General features: G+C 42.2%; 2 protein-coding genes across 3 annotated transcripts in view; one reads left to right on the forward strand and one right to left on the reverse strand.

Annotated features, from left to right (window-relative positions):
• The first annotated feature begins 214 nt into the window (after window positions 1–214).
• DDX20 (DEAD-box helicase 20) lies at window positions 215–11,181 on the forward strand. The gene is made up of 11 exons (XM_060027294.1): window positions 215–554; window positions 1,302–1,396; window positions 2,184–2,352; window positions 2,948–3,062; window positions 3,187–3,329; window positions 3,461–3,599; window positions 3,903–3,961; window positions 5,010–5,092; window positions 5,440–5,545; window positions 5,681–5,782; window positions 8,635–11,181. The coding sequence occupies exons 1-11, from the start codon at window positions 254–256 to the stop codon at window positions 9,795–9,797; spliced, it is 2,475 nt and encodes an 824-aa protein (XP_059883277.1). The 5' UTR covers window positions 215–253; the 3' UTR covers window positions 9,798–11,181.
• Window positions 11,182–18,827: 7,646 nt separating this feature from the next.
• The window catches only part of KCND3 (potassium voltage-gated channel subfamily D member 3), a 221,585-nt gene continuing 219,047 nt past the window's right edge, over window positions 18,828–21,365 (reverse strand). Inside the window, exons 5-7 of one of the 2 annotated variants that reach the window (XM_060006841.1) lie at window positions 21,202–21,258; window positions 19,756–20,003; window positions 18,828–19,029 (exon numbers count right to left, since the gene is read on the reverse strand). In XM_060006841.1, coding sequence (XP_059862824.1) covers window positions 18,828–19,029; window positions 19,756–20,003; window positions 21,202–21,258 — 507 coding nt within the window. The remainder of the gene's footprint in view (window positions 19,030–19,755; window positions 20,004–21,201; window positions 21,259–21,365) is intronic. The other variant, XM_060006844.1, reaches the window with a different exon arrangement.

Genomic DNA, 21,365 nt, shown 5'->3' on the forward strand with positions numbered 1-21,365 from the left:
GCAGGCGGCGACACACCGGTAGCCTCAGCTTTCCTCCCCTCCCTTTTCCCGCCTTCCTCAGGCCACGTTTTTTTTGTTGTTATAGCTGTTTCCGAGTCCTTCTAAGCCTCCGACTTCCGTCCCTTACCCCTCCTCTTCGAGGCCGGGAGTGTCAGTGTCTTCGCAGGAAGACTGCCAATAAAGTTTTTCCTCTTCTTGTTCTCAGGCTCCACGCCTCTCCCCAAGTACCGCGAGATCCGGCGGCGCGGCTAGCATGGCGACGGCTTTTGAAGGCTCGGCGGCCTTAAAGACCGTGGAGAGCACTATGCCGGCGGAGCGCGTGGCTGCGCAGTTCGCGGCCCCGGAGCCAGCCACCCGGCCAGTGCGGAGTCTGCGGACGGCTCATGACATCAACAGTCCGCGGACCCGCACCGGGGACGTGCTGCTGGCGGAGCCGGGGGACTTCGAGTCGCTGCTGCTGTCGCGGCCGGTGGTGGAGGGGCTGCGGGCGGTTGGCTTCGAGCGGCCGTCGCCCGTGCAGCTCAAGGCCATACCGCTGGGGCGGTGCGGACTTGGTGAGGGCTGGGGCCCTGGAGGGGCCGGGAGGGCCACAGGAGGGGGCGGCGGCGGCGGCGGCGGCGGCCAAGCCCGTGGCGAGGGCCGGGAAGGGCCCAGAGCGGCCGTCTTGCAGGGCTCGGCCCGGGGCAAGACGCCGCACGCACGCGAGCCTCAGTTTCCTCCTCTGTCAAACGGAGGCGCAGTATTGAATTTGGAGATAGTTGAGGTCCATTCCACGCTGTCAAGTGGTTCTACGTTTGGGAATATAAACGGCAGGAAAGATCTCAGATGAGATCAGCCTGGATTAGGGTAGGCCCTAAATCCAGTGACAAGAGTCCTTATAAGAGCAGGGAGAAAGGCAGAGAAGAAAGCCATGTGAAAATGGAGGCAGAGATTGGAATTACACAACTCCAAGCCAAGAAATGTCTCAGCCGTCAGAAGCTGGAAGAGACGGGAAGGATTGTACCATAGAGCCGTAGGAGGGAATGTGGCCCGGCTGATACCTTGATTTCATATTTCTGGCCTCCAAAACTTTGAGAAAATAAATTTCTGCTTTCTAAGCCAAAAAAAGAAGAGAAACGGTGGAGGTTCAGGGAGGAGGCCTGTTTCTGGATATGGCCGCATGCTTGTTTTAGAGTTAACTTAAAAACGAAGGTGGTTAAGGATGTGATCTCTGGAGGCCTGTCTAGTTCTGGAATTTCATGTTGGTACCTAAGCTTCTTCAGTCAGTCCTGGCTAATGATAATTTTTTTTTTCCTCTCCAGATTTAATTGTTCAAGCTAAGTCTGGCACTGGGAAAACCTGTGTATTCTCCACCATTGCTTTGGACTCTCTTGTTCTTGAAAACCTAAGTACCCAGGTGAGTTTAGCTCAGAGGACCCAAGGAGGGTATGTTATGTGGATTTCCTACAGGTCAGATGAAATACCAGTAGCTCCTCAGAGGTAGAAGTGAATGATTGTGTTAAGACATATGAAAAGTATACAAGTAAAGTAGATACTTAGGCTGATGAGTGGTGTTGGTGTGGTTAGTGACCAAATACACATTATTAGTGTTAGAAGTTTAGAGATTTCTGTTATTACTGCGTGTTAAATAAAATAAGTCTGCCATGTGTGTCAATTTTGTCATTACTTGAGAATACAGATAGGGATTTTTTATTCTTTTATTTGCTCACTAGATTGTGGTGAGGTTTAGCATTTGACCTGATTCGTGGTAATGAGGTGTTTGGCTATGGTAGGTAACTGCATGTGGTTCTTACAGTGAATGTATTATACTGATCTCCCACCTTCTGGGTTCTCTCAGAGTAGGGTCTAAGAGGGCCTTACCCAAATTAACAGGAGATTTGGGTTTGGAGATCATTTCTTCAGCAAAGATTTGTTGAGCCCATGTTATGTTTAAACAGTATGCCAGGCATTGGGGATATAAAGATGAATCAGGTATGACCCTCATAGTCTTACTTTGTGGTTTAGTAGTTACAGCAGGCTGTATTTCAAGTTCTCAGTCATGTATATCTGATGATGACTCTTCAACAGTGTTTTTTAACCCAGATATGAGTATCTGGGTTAAAAAACACTGTAAAGCTTTTTGAGTCCTGCCTTATGTATTTATTCTACCGACTTGTTAAAGGTATATTTTATGTGTTTTTTAGATTTTGATCTTGGCTCCTACAAGAGAAATTGCTGTACAGATACATTCTGTTATCACAGCCATTGGAATAAAAATGGAAGGCTTAGAGTGTCATGTGTTTATCGGAGGGACTCCATTATCACAAGACAAAACCAGACTTAAAAAGTGTCATATTGCTGTTGGTTCTCCTGGTAAGATATCAATGCTTGTTAATAACTGGGGCTTTTAAGTAACTGAACACTTCTATACAGCAATAAGAATATGGCAATCTTTGATAATTATGGTAATTATTTTGAGGATTAAAAATGAAGAGCATTAGATTAGTGACATATAAACACATGACTGGATTACCAACAGGATTTATGAAATTTCTGTTTCTAAGGATGTTTAAGAACAAGTATGGGATAGGCTTCTGAGCAGAAGAGGAATGAGATGATTTCAGAAAGCCCTTCTAAGCCATGGATTGGGATTATTCTTTGCTTCAGTGTTAGTCCTTCGGTCATGAGTCACTCAGAATCATAATCTAGCATTCAGTGCCTTACAAGTCTTTTGACAGGAAGTGTTTATTTTCCATACGTATTGGTGATGAAATGTGAGGGAAAAAATAATGGATTTAGGGAAGATCACAACTCAGGATTTCTAATTTGTGGTTTAGTGTGTAAAGAATAATGAGGGTTGGGTCAGGAAAGTTAGCAATTCAACCTGTAAGTAGAATAACAACATTGGCTGAAATTTGCACGGATTTGGTGCATATGAATATTTGAATATTTTTTTTCTGGACTTTAGGCAGAATTAAACAACTGATAGAACTTGACTACTTGAATCCAGGCAGTATACGTCTCTTTATTCTTGATGAAGCAGATAAGCTTTTAGAAGAAGGCAGCTTCCAGGAGCAAATAAAGTAAGAAAAATAACTAACTTGACTATTGAAATGGTGCCCCAAAGTATCTATCTTTTGCTTTTCTAGGTGGTGATTATCATCTGAATAGTTTCCATGGTGTGTGTGTTTTTCTTTTATTTTGCAGTTGGATTTATTCTTCCTTGCCTGCCAGTAAGCAGATGTTGGCAGTGTCAGCTACTTACCCTGAATTTTTGGCTAATGCTTTGACAAAGTACATGAGAGAGCCCACTTTTGTAAGACTAAACTCCAGTGATCCGAGTCTCATAGGTGTGTACAGATACTGGATATTTAGTGGGTTGGTTTGTGATATTCTGGAGCTTTCCTTTGCTAAGTTGGCTTTTGCTTTCATATTTGCTATAGAAAATATGTTCATTTTAACAGAAGACTCTTCTTTGTAGGTTTGAAGCAGTACTACAAAGTTGTCAGTTCATACCCTTTGGCCCATAAGATTTTTGAGGAAAAGACTCAGCATTTACAAGAATTGTTCAGCAAAATTCCATTTAATCAGGCCTTAGTCTTTTCTAATTTACACAGCAGGTAATGTACCTTAAAAAGTCATCTGGGGGGCTTCCCTGGTGGCGCAGTGGTTGGGAGTCCGCCTGCCGATGCAGGGGACACGGGTTCGTGCCCCGATCCGGGAAGATCCCACATGCCGCGGAGCAGCTAGGCCTGTGAGCCACGGCCGCTGAGCCTGCGCATCTGGAGCCTGTGCTTCGCAATGGGAGAGGCCCGCGTACCGCAAAAAAAAAAAAAAAAAGTCATCTGGGGAACTTGTGAAATAAAAGGATAGGTGTGGGGCAGTATTTGTAAAATTATAACCCTCTGTGTTATTTTTCATAGAGCACAACACTTGGCTGATATCCTTTCTTCTAAAGGCTTTCCTGCAGAGTGCATTTCAGGTAAGTTCATCTCTTAACTTTAATCTTTGTTTAGTATCCTGACTTGAAGCTTCTCCAAAGTCAGGAGGAAGAGATACCACTTCCTGACTTGTCTTGTGAGTGTGAGGTTAGACTGAGTCTTCAGAGTAAAAGGAATTTCAGGTTTATTTTTCACTGGGATTTGTCTCTTTAAGAAGTAACGTGGTATGTACTAATAAACTAGAAAACTGGAGTCATAGCCACAAAGAACGTAATAACTTTACAAAATAGAGTCTGTCTTTGTTATCTTAAGATAAACATTGTAAAAAATACAAAGAATTGCTAACTAAATTGACTTTTACAGTCTTGTGGAAGGCAAAACTGATTCATTTTTGACACAAAGCTAAATTATTACTGTTGACCTAGGAGTGAAAGATTTAAAGGAATTTTTGATAAGTGAGATCCTTTTTAGAGTTTTGATTGCTATCTCAGCTTAGTTTTTAACCTGTTAGCGTAAGCTCATTTAGTCGTGGTATATTATGAGATACTGGGGAGATTGTTTTCTGATGGACCAGTATTTGGATGATAGATCACACTTCAACACCAAATTGGTAAACAGCTGGTTAAATCAATATTATTTTCCTAAGAATTGTTAAACCTCATATGGCACTTTGTAGATATAATGTTATATCTGCAGGCATAGCCTAGTCACCATTTAAAATTGAATTTCTAGTTGATTGCCTAACCATATTTTAGAAGATTCTGACTTTAGGTTTTTGTTTCTGACGTTAGTTCTTAACCTAGATTTGCATATAAGGACAGAATTAACTTTGGTTGTTAAAGTGTTAAGACTGGCAATTATGATTTCTGATTTTTGTGGATTTGATAAATGTATGTTCACTTGTTTTGGTTTTTTTTGCGGTATGTGGGCCTCTCACTGCTGTGGCCTCTCCCGTTGCGGAGCACAGGTTCCGGACGCGCAGGCACGAACCCGTGTCCTCTGCATCGGCAGGCGGACTCTCAACCACTGCGCCACCAGGGAAGCCCTGTTCACTTGTTTTTATATGACTTTCTTTCTGGGTCTTTTTAGGCAACATGAATCAGAATCAGCGTCTTGATGCTATGGCTAAACTGAAGCAGTTTCATTGCAGAGTCCTCGTTTCCACAGATTTGGTAAATTTCCTGTTCAGTTTGGTTGATTAATCCATCTGGACATATGTTCTGTTATCAAATGTACAGATTTCATCTATTATTTTAGGTGGGTGTATCTGACAAGAATACCAGAAGATAATTGTCTTTCCAGTGCTGGGGAATATGATTTCTTCCTAAAAATGTCTTCTGTATTTTTATCTTTATTGTTGAAATTAGTCATTAGAAATTAATTTTCTTTTCCTTTGCTCCTAAATATCCTCCTTGCTCTTAAATATCCTCCTATTCTTAATTGGGCTCTTGGTTATACTGAATAATATAGTGTGCCATGCAATGGCTAATGCACACAAACAACTGTTCTCTTCTTCAAGACTTCCCGTGGAATTGATGCTGAGAACGTGAATCTGGTTGTAAACCTGGATGTTCCATTGAATTGGGAGACATATATGCATCGGATTGGCAGAGCTGGCCGTTTTGGTAAAAAAAAAAAGAAAGAAAAGAAAAAAGTTTGGGTGCTTTCTTTAAGGGGAGGAAGCTATAATGTGACAGGTGGACTTGAAGTGTCATTTATGTGAAAATGATTTACTACTTAACATTCCTTCTGTGCTTTAGGTACTTTGGGACTGACAGTGACCTACTGCTGTAGGGGAGAAGAAGAAAATATGATGATGAAAATTGCCCAGAAATGTAAGATCAATCTTCAGCCTTTACCAGGTATATTTTGTCTGTTTCATTTTGCTGTCAAAATAATAATGATAGGCCTAATAAAAATAATAGCTAACATAGAGTACTTATGATGTGTTGGATACTGTTCTAAGTATATATGTTAACTCATTTAATTCACACCACAATTACGTGAGGTATGCGCTATTATTATCTGCCTTTTGTAGATGAGGATATTGAGGCATAGAGAGGTTAAATATTTGTCTAAGGTCTTACAGCTAATAAGTAACAGGGAGAAGATTGCAAGCTAACTAATGACACATGAAAAATGAAAAATATTTTCCTACTGTATTAACTCCATATTTTACTTTGTAGCCCTGCAATTTGATTTTATTCTTTTATATCAAGGGATGTATTTTACCTCTTATGTTGCTATGAAGGTAATTCTTGCCATACTCCCCTTTGTCACCATGGGGAAGGAATAGTGTCTTTAATTTGGACACTGTTCTGAAAATGTTGAAGTGTTTTCTTTTGATTTTAATGAATCATTTATCAAGCTGCTATTTTTTTAAATTAATTTATTTATTTTTGGCTGTGTTGGGTCTTTGTTGGGTCTTCGTTGCTGCGTGCGGGCTTTCTCTAGTTGCGGCGAGCTGGGGCTACTCTTCGTTGTGGTGCGCAGGCCTCTCATTGCAGTGGCTTCTCTTGTTACGGAACACGGGCTCTAGGCACGCGGGCTTCAGTAGTTGTGACACGTGGGCTCAGTAGTTGTGCCTCCTGGAAGTCTCCACCCAGTTTTTTAGGGTTTCTAAAAAAGTTTTCAAGAGATCATTAATAGTTTCAAACATGCATTGTTTCCAAGACAGCAGTTTTAAAAAGCAGCTTGGGGCTTCCCTGGTGGCGCACTGGTTAGGAATCCACCTGCCTGTGCAGGGGACACGGGTTCGATCCCTGGTCCGGGAAGATCCCACGTGCTGCAGAGCAACTAAGCCCATGCACCACAACTAATGAGCCTGCGCTCTAGAGCCCATGAGCAATGCAGTCAATCGATAGAGCCCAATGCAACCAGTCAATCGATCAATCAATACACAAACAAACAAACTTACTAAAAAAAACACCAAACTCCTGGGTGGAAATATGGTTTATTTGCTATACAACTGACCCTTGAACAACAATGGGGGTGGTTAGAGGCGCTGAGCCTCCATGCAGCATAAATCGCTGTATAGCTTATAGTCAGCCCTCCATATCTGCCTTTCCACATCCACTGATTCAGCCAACAGCAGATTGTGTAGTACTATTGTACATATTGGAAAAAATCTGCGTATAAGTGGACCTGCGCAGTTCATACCTGCAGTTCAAACCCGTGTTATTCAAAGGTCAACTGTATATGTTAATGTATGCATGTTAGTGTGTGTATATATATACGTTGTATAGATACATAAATGTATACTTATATAGTGTATACATGACCTTCTAGAAGATGGACTATGTAGTTATTGAATAAATATAACAATGAATATTTTACCAATTTATATTAACTCCTTTAGTGATTTTTACAAAGCTAGATGAAACACAGGTTTGGGAGTACTATGAATTTTAGTAGTTTTGGCTTTGTGATAACTCATTTTCACACATTTTTTAAATTGCTCTAAGCTTATGTCCTGATTTACAAAATATTTGTTTTTAGAGTAGATGGTCTTTAGGTTCTCTGTCAGTTCTAAGACTATATTTTGTTAATTCTCTCTATGTATAAGTCTATTGGTGATCTTTATAGTTATAAATAATGGAAAAAGTAAATTGAAAATTGGTACAAGAGAGTTAGGACTTGTGGTAGGACTCAGTATCATAACATCTAGTGATAAAAATAAGATTTGCCTTTGGTTACCAGAAAGTGACATATTTGGATCTTTATGAAAAGTTAACAGAGCCCCGAAATGATGAGAAAATGATATTTATAGTGTTAGATCTATACTGGACTAGGCACTTGTGTGACAACAGACTGTTCGGGTGAGTTGCCTGGAGCAGGATTAGGAGGGAATTGGCCTGAATGATAGGTCTCCGCAAGCAAGGGATGGCACCTTAGTAGGAATCCATGTTTAGTTAGAGGGTCTGTGCAGTGAAGGATCAAGAGCCCCAGCTGAAGAATCCAGATCTGAGGGAATGAGTAGTGGGTACACATACATGGAACACCACTAGCAGCAACAGACAGGGGAGGTCTTTGTAAAGCAGGGCCTCTGTGTACTTAGTCTGCCTAAGATGAAAATTGGTCACACTTTGGAAAGATCTGAGTGCAGGTGGAAGCAAATTGTCATGCCTGGATGGGATAGGAAATTTATAGAGTTAGAGCCAGCAAATTTTTTTAAACTTACAAGTGCCATTGGTACCACAGATCTTTTCACAGTCATCTGGCTTTTTTCCCCGTGGAGGTTTTTTTCCTCCACCGTTGAGGGCAGTGATTTCTCCCTGGTAGAATATAGGGTGGCAGATTTACTTGGGTACAGGGTTGCAGTTGTAATATTTCCCAGTTGGTAAGCTTTGGGGAGCACAATCCATTTTCTAATATCTTGTTTTGCTGTTATCAGTAGTGAGATAATGGGGAGGAGTTGGGGAGAGGGAGACGAGGAAGGATGGGAGAATCGCTGTAGAGGCATACCTCACTCCTAGAATAAGCTCTTTTCGAGTGAGGGGGTATGGGATGGGTCTTTTATATTTTTGGGCAAATTTCTTTACTGCAAGTTTTGCTTAGGTCTTTTAAAATCTAATATATTAAGCTTCTTAGTATAGTGTTAGTGTATTTTGTTTCTTAATCTTATTTGACTGTGGAAAGCTTTATTAATCCATTCAGAAAATGCTGGTCTAGAACAGCTCGAGAATTTAATACTTTTTTTATTCCTTTTACGTAGATCCTATTCCTCCTGGTCTGATGGAAGAATGTTTGGATTGGGATGTGGAGGTTGAAGCTGCCATGCATACATATGGCTTAGCAAGTATACCTACACAGACCCTAAAACAAATTCAAAAAATAGAGAGCACCTTTCAAACTCAGAAAGCTCATGGTAACCACATGGCTTCATCTAGAAATACTTCTGTATCTGCACTATCAGTCAAATCAAAAAATAATACCAAACAAAAGCTTCCTGTGAAAAGCCACTCAGAGTGTGGAATTGTAGAAAAAGCCATGTCACCAAAAGAACTGGGCTGTGCCGTACAATTGGAAGAGCAAATGAAGAATTCTATTCAGTCCTCTGTTGAAAACTCTACTAACAGTCAGCACCAAGTCAAAGAAGCTTCTGTGTCACTCCCCAAAATTCCCTGTCTGTCTTCCTTTAAAACCCATCTGCCATGTACTTTGACTTTTGCAGAATTGATGGAGGATTACGAACACTATATTAAAGAGGGGTTAGAGAAACCTGTGGAAGTCATCAGACACTACACAGGTCCTGGGGATCAGACTGTGAATCCTCAAAATGGTTTTGTGAGAAATAGAATTACTGAAGAGAGAGTGCAGATATTGGCAAGTAGTAGCCAATCTGGAGACTCTGAGAGTGACAGTGATTCTTACAGTTCAAGGAGTTCTTCCCAGAGCAAAGGAAGTAAGTCATACTTGGAAGGTTCTTCTGATACTCAGCTGAAAGACTTGGAATCTATTCCTGTGGGTGGCCATATCTCTTTGGAACAACCTCTGAATGGAAATGACCCCCCTCATCTAGTAGAGTATCAAGAATCACCTGAAATCAAAATAAAGACAAGGCATAAAGAGGGAGCTAACCATAACCAGAGAGCTAAGCAGAGCCAGAGAAGCCTTCCCATGCGGTCTTCCTATCGATTGCAGGCAGAACCCCAGGAAGATGGTTGGTATGACCGCCATAGGGAAACACATCCGAGTTTTTCTGACACCTATCAGGACTATGAGGAGTACTGGAGAGCTTACTACAGGGCGTGGCAGGAATACTATGCTTCTGCTTCTCAGTCGTATTATTGGAACGCTCAGAGGCATCCAAGCTGGATGGCAGCCTATCACATGAATACCGTTTATCTACAAGAAATGATGCGTGGCAACCAGTGATTATAGGCTGTACGTCACGCCATCTGGGGATATCAACAAGTGATACCTTTGGATTGCCATCCTTGACCTGTAGTAGAGTGGCATATAGTGGCATTTTTGAGCAACTTTGAGGCTTTCCACTGGGACACATCTAGTTTTCAGATTGTTTTGACCTAAATCAACCTGATTCAGGTCAGATGAATTATCTTCTTTAAAGAAACTTCTTGGATGAGATTCTTGAAAGAAAATTTGGGGGGACATAGAGCTAAAGGTCCCAGGGTGCCATTTTCTATAAGCTGTTCCAAAAAGAAACACTTAAAAAGACTTATATACCACTGCTTGCTTAAAAGAAATAAAAACAGTTGAGATTTGGAAAATAATGCTAGTTTATGCTGTGGAGTTCTTTCCAAAAGTCTTGGGCTACATTTCCATAGAGGTGTGTTCTTGTAGAAATTTGTAGCATGGTAGAACAGAAAGCCCCCTCTCCTTTTAGGTTTAGGCAGGAAGGAATAAACATTGCTTCAGACTTTCCTGAAGGTCCTTGTTTGCTTCCAGTAAAAATATTTATTACCAGTAAAAGTAGAAACTTAGCCAAGTGTGTTGACATGTTTATTGTTCATCTTTTGAATATCTTTTGTCTTTATAATTGTGGAAGCTGTGGTTGATGTGCATTAAATAGCTAAGGATCATCAGTAGTGGCTGTCTTTGTTTCTCAGGAAAAGGAGCAGCTCTTAATCTTTGTTGATTTTTGGATCCTTTTATGAATCTGATGAAAGCTATAGATTTGTCCCAGAAAATTTCATTCTATAAACAAGAATTGTATATGTAATTTCAAAGGGTTCATAGACCCTTTGAAGCCCATCTGTGGAACCCAGGTTAAGAACTGCTGTACTCTGCTGGTAGGCTAAGGGAAGTTTCTAGCATTTTTCTGAGATGCTGTATCTGTAAATTATGATTTAGATAAATGTAATTGGAAGTTACATATTCTTTAATTTCTTCCCTGTAGCAGTTCTTTTATGAATATACGATTGGTTCCCAAACTTCTCTGTGAACGGATTTGTGGTGAGAGAACCGAGTATGAATAGAGATATGTATTTACTTTTTAAAAGTGATGGGAAGCTCTCCTTTCCTGTGTGCATACTTGTCTAGGCAATATAAACACGTTCCCCCATGGCTGTCAGCAAACATCCACAGCCATTGTCATTTACTGTCTGACACTCACATAACACAGCCCTAAACTGTTTAACTTAGATTCCTGTCATTTGGGTTGGGCAATGATATGCTTTATTTATATGTATCAGTACTGTACGTGTATTGCCAAGTTAGAGTGAATTAATTAACACTGTAAATAGCAAATCCATAATTAGGTCCAGAATGTCATTAAAAAGACTTTAATTACATGTTTAAATAAGATCTTGTCACTGCTATATAATTGAACTTTCCTCTTTTTTTTTTCTACCCTTTCCCCCACAATACAGCCAAGTTCACAGTTTGTCATTGCTAGGGAATTTTAATCAGGATACTCCTGCATCTTAATTAGAGATGTGGGTACCCATTAGTCTTGAAATTAATTGGATTCTCTTTTAGGATTGTCTTGTGATCTCTTTTTTAATATAAAAGTAAGCTGGAGGTAAGCATATACATAACATGAAAATAATACTGTTTTATTTTTCATAAGCATTTGCTAGGAAAATTTCAGCAGTTACCTTCCCAAATAAGGGATGTAGTTATTGTGGCTGTGGAAGGAATCTGCTGGCATTTGTATGTTACTGTGTGTGGAATTTTAATTTGGAATTGTCATTCTAGGTGCATAACCCCTTAATCTTTTGGGGACTATAGATAGGTTTTAGGCAAACGCACTTGAGAATGTTGTGTAGTAGAAGGAGCAGTTGTCTTGGTTGACTCTGTTACTACCTATTTTTTACTTTGTACTAGTCATTTAGCCTCACGGGGTCCAATTTTCTCATCAATAAAAGGAGGCAGTTGGACTAGATTTTTAGGGTCCCTTCTAGTTCTAAGATTTAACTAATACATGACTAGTAAGAGAAGATAATTTCTAGTTAGAGAAAAGAATAATCTTTTTATGAGTATAGAGAGCCTTTATACATTCACTTAATTTGGATGAGGGCTAGTGTGAATTGGTTTAATGTCTGAATTCTAGAATACTAAATACACTTATTAACAGCTGTTCAAGTTAGGCTTTAACTTAAATTAGGCTAGCAGTATTAACATGTAGAGAAATGTTTGAGAAACCTGTTGCTTTGGATAATTCTGACTTAGAGGATACAAGTTATTTGGGGTAATTAAAAGTAATATTTTCTAAAGTAGCTTAAGTATTGCAATAATAATTGCTAACCTTTTAAACATAACCTAACCTTAAAAAAAAAAAAGCTTTAAAGGTAAACTTCAGCCCCTGAATACTAAAAATAATTGAACAGAAATTATAGTAGTTACAGATCAACTCATGAGACAAGGGAGTAGTTTGAAGTTTTAGGGTTTTTTTTCTCCCGCAAATATAAATAAAGCTATGTTAATCTTAAAAGATAAAATTATATTTTTGATAGTCATAGCTGACATTGGAACTCTGACAAGGTTATTCTCTTATTTTGGCAGAATATGTTTATTGTTTTGTGCCGCTGTGAACAAGCACATATATCCCAGTTAACATTTAGTGCTTTTTAATGAAAAAGCACGTATTGCTCACCACATCTGGTTTCCGGTTACTTTGCTCCAGATTATTTGAGCTGTGAATCTGTAGTGACACCTAGTGGGTGATAAGGATATGAACATTAGTGATTGAAATGAATTTCACAGCCAACTTCTAGGGCCTTCTGGCATCACGGATTGGCCTTAACCTTCCATTTCTATTTCAGTTTTCATTTATTGGGATCTGGTTGTGGGGAAATCAAAAGAATCCCCGTTGTTCTTGCCACATTACGGTGAAATATGAAAATGCCTTTTGCTCTCACTACCTAAACCAGAATTATTAAGGTTAGAACAGATCTTCAGGATATCTAATCCAATCCCCTCATTTTTAAGAGGAGGAAACAAACTGAAGCCAAGAGAGAAGAGACTGATGTGAAGCCATATAAGTAAGTGATAGAACCTAAGGGCCTCTGTCATCTGATTTCCAAGCTTTCTGCTATACCCTGTATAGCATTTAATTTTGAGTTTTTAGTTTGAGACGTTGGTTTAGATGAAAGAGTGGATATTCAGTGTATTCTCAGCAGAACCAGTGCAGATTAAAAGCATATTTTCTTTCAGTAATACAGGGCTGTGTCTCAAAATAGAGCTGTTGGCAAATGCCAAATGCTTTCCCTGTTAGTGAACATCCATGACTAAAGCATACAAGCAGGCAAGAACCATCTCAGATGTCACAGAGGAGCTGCTTGCATTGAGGGAGGGCGGGGAAGGGAAGATGAGACTAGACCTTAAGTACCCTTCTGAGATTCTATGAGTCTTCTGGCAAGGAAGAAAGTCTCTGTTCAAATATATGGCATCTTAAAAAAAAAAAAAGCTACTGATAAACCTAGTGGCAGGGCAGGAATAAAGACAGACATAGAGAATGGACTTGAGGACACTGGGAGGAGGAAGGGGAAGCTGGGACGAAGTGAGAGAGTGGCTTGGACATATATACACTACCAAATGTAAAAGAGATAGCTAGTGGGAAGCAGCCACATGGCACAGGGAGATCAGCTCGGTGCTTTGTGACCACCTAGAAGGGTGCGATATGGAGGGTGGGAGGGAGATGCAAGAGGGAGGAGATATGGGGATATATGTATATGTATAGCTGATTCACCTTGTTATACAGCAGAGACTAACACACCTCGTAAAAAAATTATACTCCAATAAAGATGTTTAAAAAAAAAACAAAACTTCCCCCAAAACAAAATTACCCTATTTTCTAATGTATAGCAGGAGAACTGGTATTAAAATAAACAATCGTAATCATGTTAGGGTTTGCGGCACATAGTTTGTTTAATCCAGATTGGATACATCAGGTACAGCAGTGGCACATGACTCAATACCGTAAATGATATACATTTTAACATATGCACTACAGTTTCAAAAGAAGACGACAGGAAACTCAAGAGTTTTTTTTTCCCCATAGAAAGTTTTCACATGTTTATCTTCCTGCAGTTTTGTACAGTATTTCTTCTTTGCCATTGTGTTGTTGGTAAGCAAAGCCCATTTATTATATGAAAATAGAAAAGAACACACTTGATGTTTTTCACGATAACATTGATGGGGGAGGGTGACCTCTAAGGAAAACATTACATTGGAATGTCTGATTATCAAAAATATACCATCCCTCCCACCACCCAGGTTTGTAAAATAGTCTGTTGGTCCAAGGAGCCCCCCCAGGACTTGGGTCAGTGCCCTACACTGGTTAGTGTGACATTATCCAGTGTAGTTAAGTAACCTGCTAAGATAAATTCATTCCCACACTTGATGAGAAAAACATAGAACATTCTGAGTAGAAAACAAGACTCAAAAGGAACCCCTTTAAAGCTGTTTCTTTTTCTGATCCACTTTCTCTTAGTTCTAATGATGCTCCTCATGATGCTCTTTGGGCTCCGAGGGTGATGGGTCATAACAACGCTTTTCCTTCAATCATTTTAAAGCGTTGCAAATGCTGAGATTTCATAAGGACATCAGAAAGGGAAAATAAAAGTCTTTTTGGTTCCTGTTTGTCATGGTTACCATGCCAACTAGATTAAAAGGGAAACAAATATTGCCTTAGATTAACAGCATTAGGATCTTTCTGCCTTGTAGTTACCTGGTAATTGAAATGAGGGAACCTGGATCACTAGAATTCATTAATAACCTAAACATCTAGGTTTAGATAAATTTCAACCACTACCTCTGCAAAGTTAAAAAAAAAAAAAAACAAAGATAAGGAAAAAAATCTAGGTACATCTTTCAATGTACTTTCCCTGCCAATATTCTAACAAGTGACATGATCCCGAACTGCAGGAATCATAGTTTGAAAACTGGGTAAGGTCCTCAACATATCCACGAGTTGACTTTTTTGTTAATTGTCGATCAGCATTAACTATCCACTTTAATTTCTGTTCAAACTATTTTTCTTAATTTCACTTTTCTACTTGCTGACTTCATACTCCTGTATGACTGTAGACTCATGTGTTCAACTATCATTGAGACTATCTAGTCTTTTGAACAGGATTCTATGCAGTTAGTCTTGAGCTTGACACTAGTTACGAAAAGGGGATGAAGGAGAAGTAATACAGAGTTTGCTTCTGGAGGTCCTGGTTCAGGGTGGTTTTGAGTATAGTGCTTCCTCTCCCTAATCACTAGCCTTGAAATCCAGATATTAAAATATATAAGCAATCCTCAGAGTTATGCTACATGATGTAGAGGAAAAGGTCCCGGGACAAGATGTCTAAGCCCTGGATTGCAAACATAGTTCTGCCACTAACCTGCCATGTGAACTTGGATGTCACTCAGCTTCTTTCTGCCTGTTTTCTTCTCTGTGAATCAAGGATTTAGGTACTTGATCTACTACCACCAGAGGTGGTGGAAAGGATTAAAAGGACTATAGAAGGTATGCTTCAAAACGTTGTCCTAGCCCGCTCTTCGAGGAGAGACAGGATTTGACTGAAAAAACCTGACTATTCACTTACCTATTTTTGACAGAATTGATAGTCCGTAGCTAGTTGTATCTAGTGGATGGTGGTTTCCAAAGTATGGTTTGGATTAGTACAGTCAGTGGTTTCCAAGGGCTGTGTCCAAGTAATAATTGACTTTCACATAAGACTATGTCTCTAGATACAACAAGTAATCTCTGATGGGTCTTCTCTAAAGCATCGTTGCTCTGAGAGGCAGTGGGTGTAGGGAAAAGCATTAGACTAATAGCCAAGGGACTTGGGTTCTGGTCCCAGTCGTGTCATTAAATAACTGCATGACCTTGAGTAGGTCACTTAATTTCTCTGGGCCTCAGCCTTCTAGACTGTAAAATGACTAAGATATTCTTTAATCTCTTCTAGTTCTGATTCACTCTATTCCATGTTTTCTAAGTTTCCATTCATTTCAATATAGCTTATTGGTTGGTTGGTTGGTTGGTTTTTAACCCTCCCTAATGTTGAGTAGGATTGAATGGGATAGGTAGTTTTGTAAATCTATTATGCTGAAGTTGTTCATGAACTATGAAAGCTCGAGTCATTTCACCAGAAAGCCATTGCCCCCTGAAAACCCTGATAATATCCTGGTTCTTCAGCCCCTGGCCAATGAGTTAGACATTCAACTGATTTGGCACACTTTGGACCTTCTTTTTACTCACAAATGCCCTTTAGCAGTGTAGTCTTGCTCTATTCTGTTGTGTGGATGAGCCATTTTCTTGTGTGAACAGGGTCTCTCATCTTTGGCTAAGGCTACACTGGGGGATGGAGATGAAGGGGTTAGTCTAATAATGGTGGTTTAGGAACTGGCATAATGTGGGATTTGGAAATGAAATTGAAGAAATACAAAACATGCAGTTCATTAGGGTCAAAAAAGTGGGAAATTATTTGGGACATGATTTTTTAAAATTTCATTAATTTTTGTGGGAACCACTAGTAAGCTCCCCTGGTACACTACTAAACAGGTCCTGGGTTGGAGCAGTCATTATTCTAACTCTGTGATGACCTGTTCTTAAACACAGGCAGTTCGTATGTGTGTGTAGCCATGTTCCTATTTACCTCTTTATCCTTTACCCAATTCGGTTCCTATGATGTATACTTAGAAACTTAAACCTTGTTTAACTTTGTTCCATTACCCATTCTTTCAAAAGAAAAATTCCTTTTCTAGTCCTTTGCCTGCCCCCTAAATGGGGTCCAGCCCAGTCCTCTGCCTTCCCTAATGAGATATGTGGATGACGTGAATGGGATTAAGTACGCAAGTGTGTTTAGGTTGTTGTGTGTTTGTGTGTACACACGTATTCCTCTGTAATTGTAAAGCTTTTTGCCTACTTACACCATAAGCTCAGAGGGCCAGACCACCCCATTCTCGGGTTAGGGGGAAATCCTTGAGGCCAGACCCAGAGAAGGGACGCAGTTGGTGGTCAGCGAGGATAGCGTAAAGGAGAAGGCTCCGTCTCCTCTGCCCTTCTGCTCACCTTCTGGTTAGGTGCCACCTCACATCCCTTTGACTTTCTCCTTCTACAGGGTCAGTAGAGCTGGGGTCATAGGGAAGCCCGTTGAAGGTGTTTTTAGGTTCCCAGCTAGTGAAACTCTTCTGGATGGCTGAGGTGGGCAGAAAAATTCTTGGCCTAGCATTAAACAGCTAACCACTAAGCTGTTGAATGGATAAAGAGTTCCCAAGGAGCTCCTGTGTCTCAGAGTCCAGGCTAGAGAGACTGCAATAGGGTAGTTGGAGATTGGGGAAGGCGGAAAGGGCCTGGTCACTAACCCCGAGGCCCACCTGCTCTGCTAAAAGCAGTGAAAATTGATTGGATTCCGGAAATGCTGTTCCCAGCCCCATCAGGATGCAAACCACTTGCACAGAAATGTGTCCAGGTTTTCCAAAAATAATATTCACTTCCTCACTTGCAGGGAGGTGATCAGGCTTCTCCCCCATTTCAGTTATCTTCAGGGACATCAGGCCTGAAGACTCTTCAGATCTCAAGGCATCATTCAGACCAGATAAGAATCATCTCTAATCTCTTTCTTGACTTCACTCTTTGGAGCATCCTTCGTGAGGCACACAGGCCTAACCTTCTGCAGCCTCCGTGGGAGTTGCCTCAGGTGTGAGATAAGTCAGAAGCTTGGTCCCCGTACTGCTGCCTTCTCTGCGGGAAACTGCTCCTGGGGCTTCTTGTCAGAGCTCTGAATGGGCTTTACGGTGGGTCCTGAAAGAAGGGTACAGAGCAAGGTGCCACAGGGGCTGACTGCAGCTGGGAGCCCTGGGTTCTTCTCTTCTCTCTTCACTGGCACACACTGGCATTGCCTGTGCCTCTCAGGTGCTAGCGATTTCCTTTTCCAAGATCCCAGTGAGATAAATGTGGTCATTCCCATTCTTCCCCAGAAATGGAAACTTCAACACCAGTGGTTCCAACCACAAGGGAAGCACTCTGTTCTTTAAGGTGGACTTCCCTCATCCCTAAATGCCCATTTTTGCTTTATTCTTTTCTCTTCCACCACTGCATTCATGTCCTTGGCACGAGTCTGCAGGTGCTTGGCAGTGGAGAAGGCTTTACTAACATGTCTCAGTATCACTGGGGTCCATGTGGAGACAGATGGCTGGACACAGAGAAAAACAGCCAGGGGGTGAAGCAGAGAGGTACAGAGACAAAGGAGACAGGGGCAGACAGAGGGTGAATGTTGCTGTGTGGTCACGTGGCAGCTCTGTGCAGGTCAGCTGGGCAGTGGGGCCCAGGCTCAGTCGACCTCACCTACCTGGGGGAACGAAGCGAGAACTCAGCAGTAACTGACTTCTTAGCCTAAAAGCTTTTGCTATAAAAGGAGAAAAAAAAAAAAACAAACCCCCTCACAAAATGCATTGTTTTGGTTCAAAGGTATTGGGTCCATGGAGAAAAACATTTCACAAAACTCCGTGGGTGTTTTTGTTTTCCACCTTTTCCCATGAATAAATATTATCCATTAAGAGCCTTGAAAAAGGTGCTTAAATACACAGTGTTATATTTTCTTCCTGTTTTGCATGTGACAACTCGGCCTCTGTGCTGCTCTTGGTCTTGTATTTTCCTCACTGGGGTCTCCAGAAACAATGGTTATTTGGTCTGAGGCTCCCCACTCCGGGCCCTGTCCTGGCTCGCAGCTTATACCCGCACAGTCCCATCCCTACCCGCCCCGCCCTCCCTTTCCTCTGGCCCCTGTGAGATGCAGTGGCACAGGGCTATGTCCACGCTAGCAGCAGTGAACCTCAGGTGCCCCTTTGCTGCCTCTTTCTCCTTCCAGGCACAGGTTTCAGTGTTGGGGGTGCAACAGGGTGGGCAGAAATAGTGGGGGAGGGGGAGGGAGTGGTCACAGTGGCCACCCACCAACATGCCAGCCCCCTTCACTCCCACTACCCGCACTGGCCCTCTGTCCAGTGGTTTTACAAGGCGGAGACCTTGACAACATTGCTGGCCATGGCAGGAATGTTCGTGTTGGAGCCTGGGCTGGCAGGGGGTGGCCGACCTTCCCCCTCTGGGGTTAGCGCTGGGGGAGTAGGAATGCTGATGATGGCTGTGGTGATCTGGGATGTTTTGCAGTTTGGTCTCAGTCCGTCGTCTGCTTTCAAATTAAGGCTGGAACGACTGGGATAAAAAAAGAGTGAGTTGATGATGGTTCGTCTTGCTAGTGTCCCAAAGCTTCCTTGACCCTCTACCTGTCCAGCTCACAGTAACTGGGAGGTGATTTGGGTGTCCCTCCATCTCTGCTTTTGGTAATCGGCCTGTAATTACCATTCTGATTATTATTCCTAAACTACCCCGAATTGTAAAAGTCATGGATACTGGGCTTTGGAATTCAGAGTATACGTTTTTCCCTCCAGTGGATTTTTTTCCCATCCCTTGTGGCATTTGATTTTGGTTTCCCTGAATTCCTTGCCACTCATTGGAGGTAGTGGGAAGTTGCCTACATGTAAGCAGAGAGTCAGTCTGTGATTCAAAATCAGCCTGGGATAAGCCGAAATTTCATATAATTTCACAATTGTGAAAATTATTGTCCCGAGAAAACAGTCCATTCTTCGCACTCGGGTAGGTCATTTATGGATTTTTGTTGTTCTTATTTTTTCTGGGATCTAACCCCACCTTGGGCCTACACCTGCTAGAGTATCCTCCAAAGCATATGAGAGGCCTGTGGGTTAACTTGCAAGGATGAGAAGGAAGGTGGGGGGAGGAAGGTGAGGTGAGGGGCTCATGCATTAGACAGGGAGGAGGGAAGGCTGAGGACCCCCAGGGGTCTCCTAATGCTGAGAGCCTTTCACTCTGGGAAGGGAGCGTTGCAGACCTTAGGGAGTGATGGAGATGGGAGCCACCCACCTGGTAGTGAGGGAGGGCTGCTCGCTGCCCTGGATGTGGATCGTGCTGAGCTCTTGCATGCTGCGCAGGCGGGTGGCCGGCAGGTTGGAGTTGGGCAGGTGTGTGGTTTTCTTACTACGACGGGAGCAGCAGGTGGTCGTGAGGCCCGGGTGGCTGGACAGTGAGGGACTCCGTGTGGATGGGTAGTTCTGCATTGAACTCTCCATGCAGTTCTGCTCAAACATCTGTTCATCTATAAACTCGTGGTTCTGTGGGAAGCAGAGGGAGAAGAGGTAGGAGAAGGAGATAGGAGGAGCGGGGGTGGGGATAAGCCCCCGTACCCTGTATAGCTGCCTGTCTCTGTTCTGGGCCTTGGGAGAAGGGCTCCCAGCTGCCTGGAGCACAGATAAGCATTCAGGACATGGGGGATATCCTACAGGCATCAAATGAAGGAAGGAGGAGATTACCATTGACAGCCCTGGTCATCAGACTGGAGGGCGGAGACTGCGGTTGTGAAATCATGATGTGACATTCACTTCGTCTACAGCTTTGGCTGAAGGGATACGGAGGACATGGAGGGACTTAGTGGCATCCTCAGAGCTAGAAGCAAAGACTTGACGGACTTTGCAGGCTTTGACAGGATCTTCTGGTGGCGGGGGGCAGGGAGCGGCAGGTAAGGAGTCACTAACAATGGGTAGTGGGTACGCTGGGTTGTCTTTTCTGGATTTACTGGGTGAGATCCTTATGAATCCTGGGCAAGTGTGAGACATAAGCTTTTAAAGGCACTGGATTCTTCACAGTATTGGGAGAGCTTTGCTCTGGAAGGCCAATGCGGTCACACACTCAGGGTTATGATTGCTTTTGAGTACTGGGTTTTTTCCACCTGGTTATGGGGTATGGCTCCTTAATATACCTAAAGGCACAGGATTCCCTAAGTCAAGTGTAAGCGTGGGAAGGGGATGCTAACAGACTCCTGATGGAGGCCACCAGGATGGGGTGGAGTGGAGCCCAGGATAACTAACATATGGCTGTTTAGCCAAGGTGACTAAACATCTATGCCATGAATGGTCTGGCCAAGGCTGCCAGAGTGAGGAGAAGGTCTGAGGAGAAGTAGCATGAGAACAGAGTTCAGAGAGAGACCAGCCCTGACAGCCGATACCAGGAGTCCCCATAGAGCTGGGCGGGTGGCACAGACAGATGTGGCACATGGACACTCACAAGGTACCAACATTGGTTCCATGTTCCACCACCCCTCCAAGCTCCTGGGGAGGTCAAAAAAGGGAATCAGAAAGGCACAAAAAAACTGGAAGCCTGAGCTGGTACTGGGTAGGATAAGCAGAGTTAGGATAAGCCCACGAAGAATCAACAGCACATGCAGAGAACCAGACCGGGGGTAAGAAGAGGAGACTCCACAGACTCAGAAGAATCAGAGAGAAAAACATCAATTGAAATTTTAAAAAGTTATACCTTGATGGTGGAGGTTCGTACAGATAACAGGGGATCATCCACAAGATAGGACAACCCCTACAGGACAACATGCCAACAGAAGATAAAAACACCATTGATTGTACATTCCAGCATTCCCAGGCTCAGTTTTGACATTCGATCTCTCAATCCCAGCATTCCACCCT

The sequence above is a fragment of the Delphinus delphis genome, chromosome 1 (genome assembly GCF_949987515.2).
Source record: "Delphinus delphis chromosome 1, mDelDel1.2, whole genome shotgun sequence".
Taxonomy (NCBI): Eukaryota; Metazoa; Chordata; class Mammalia; order Artiodactyla; family Delphinidae; genus Delphinus; species Delphinus delphis.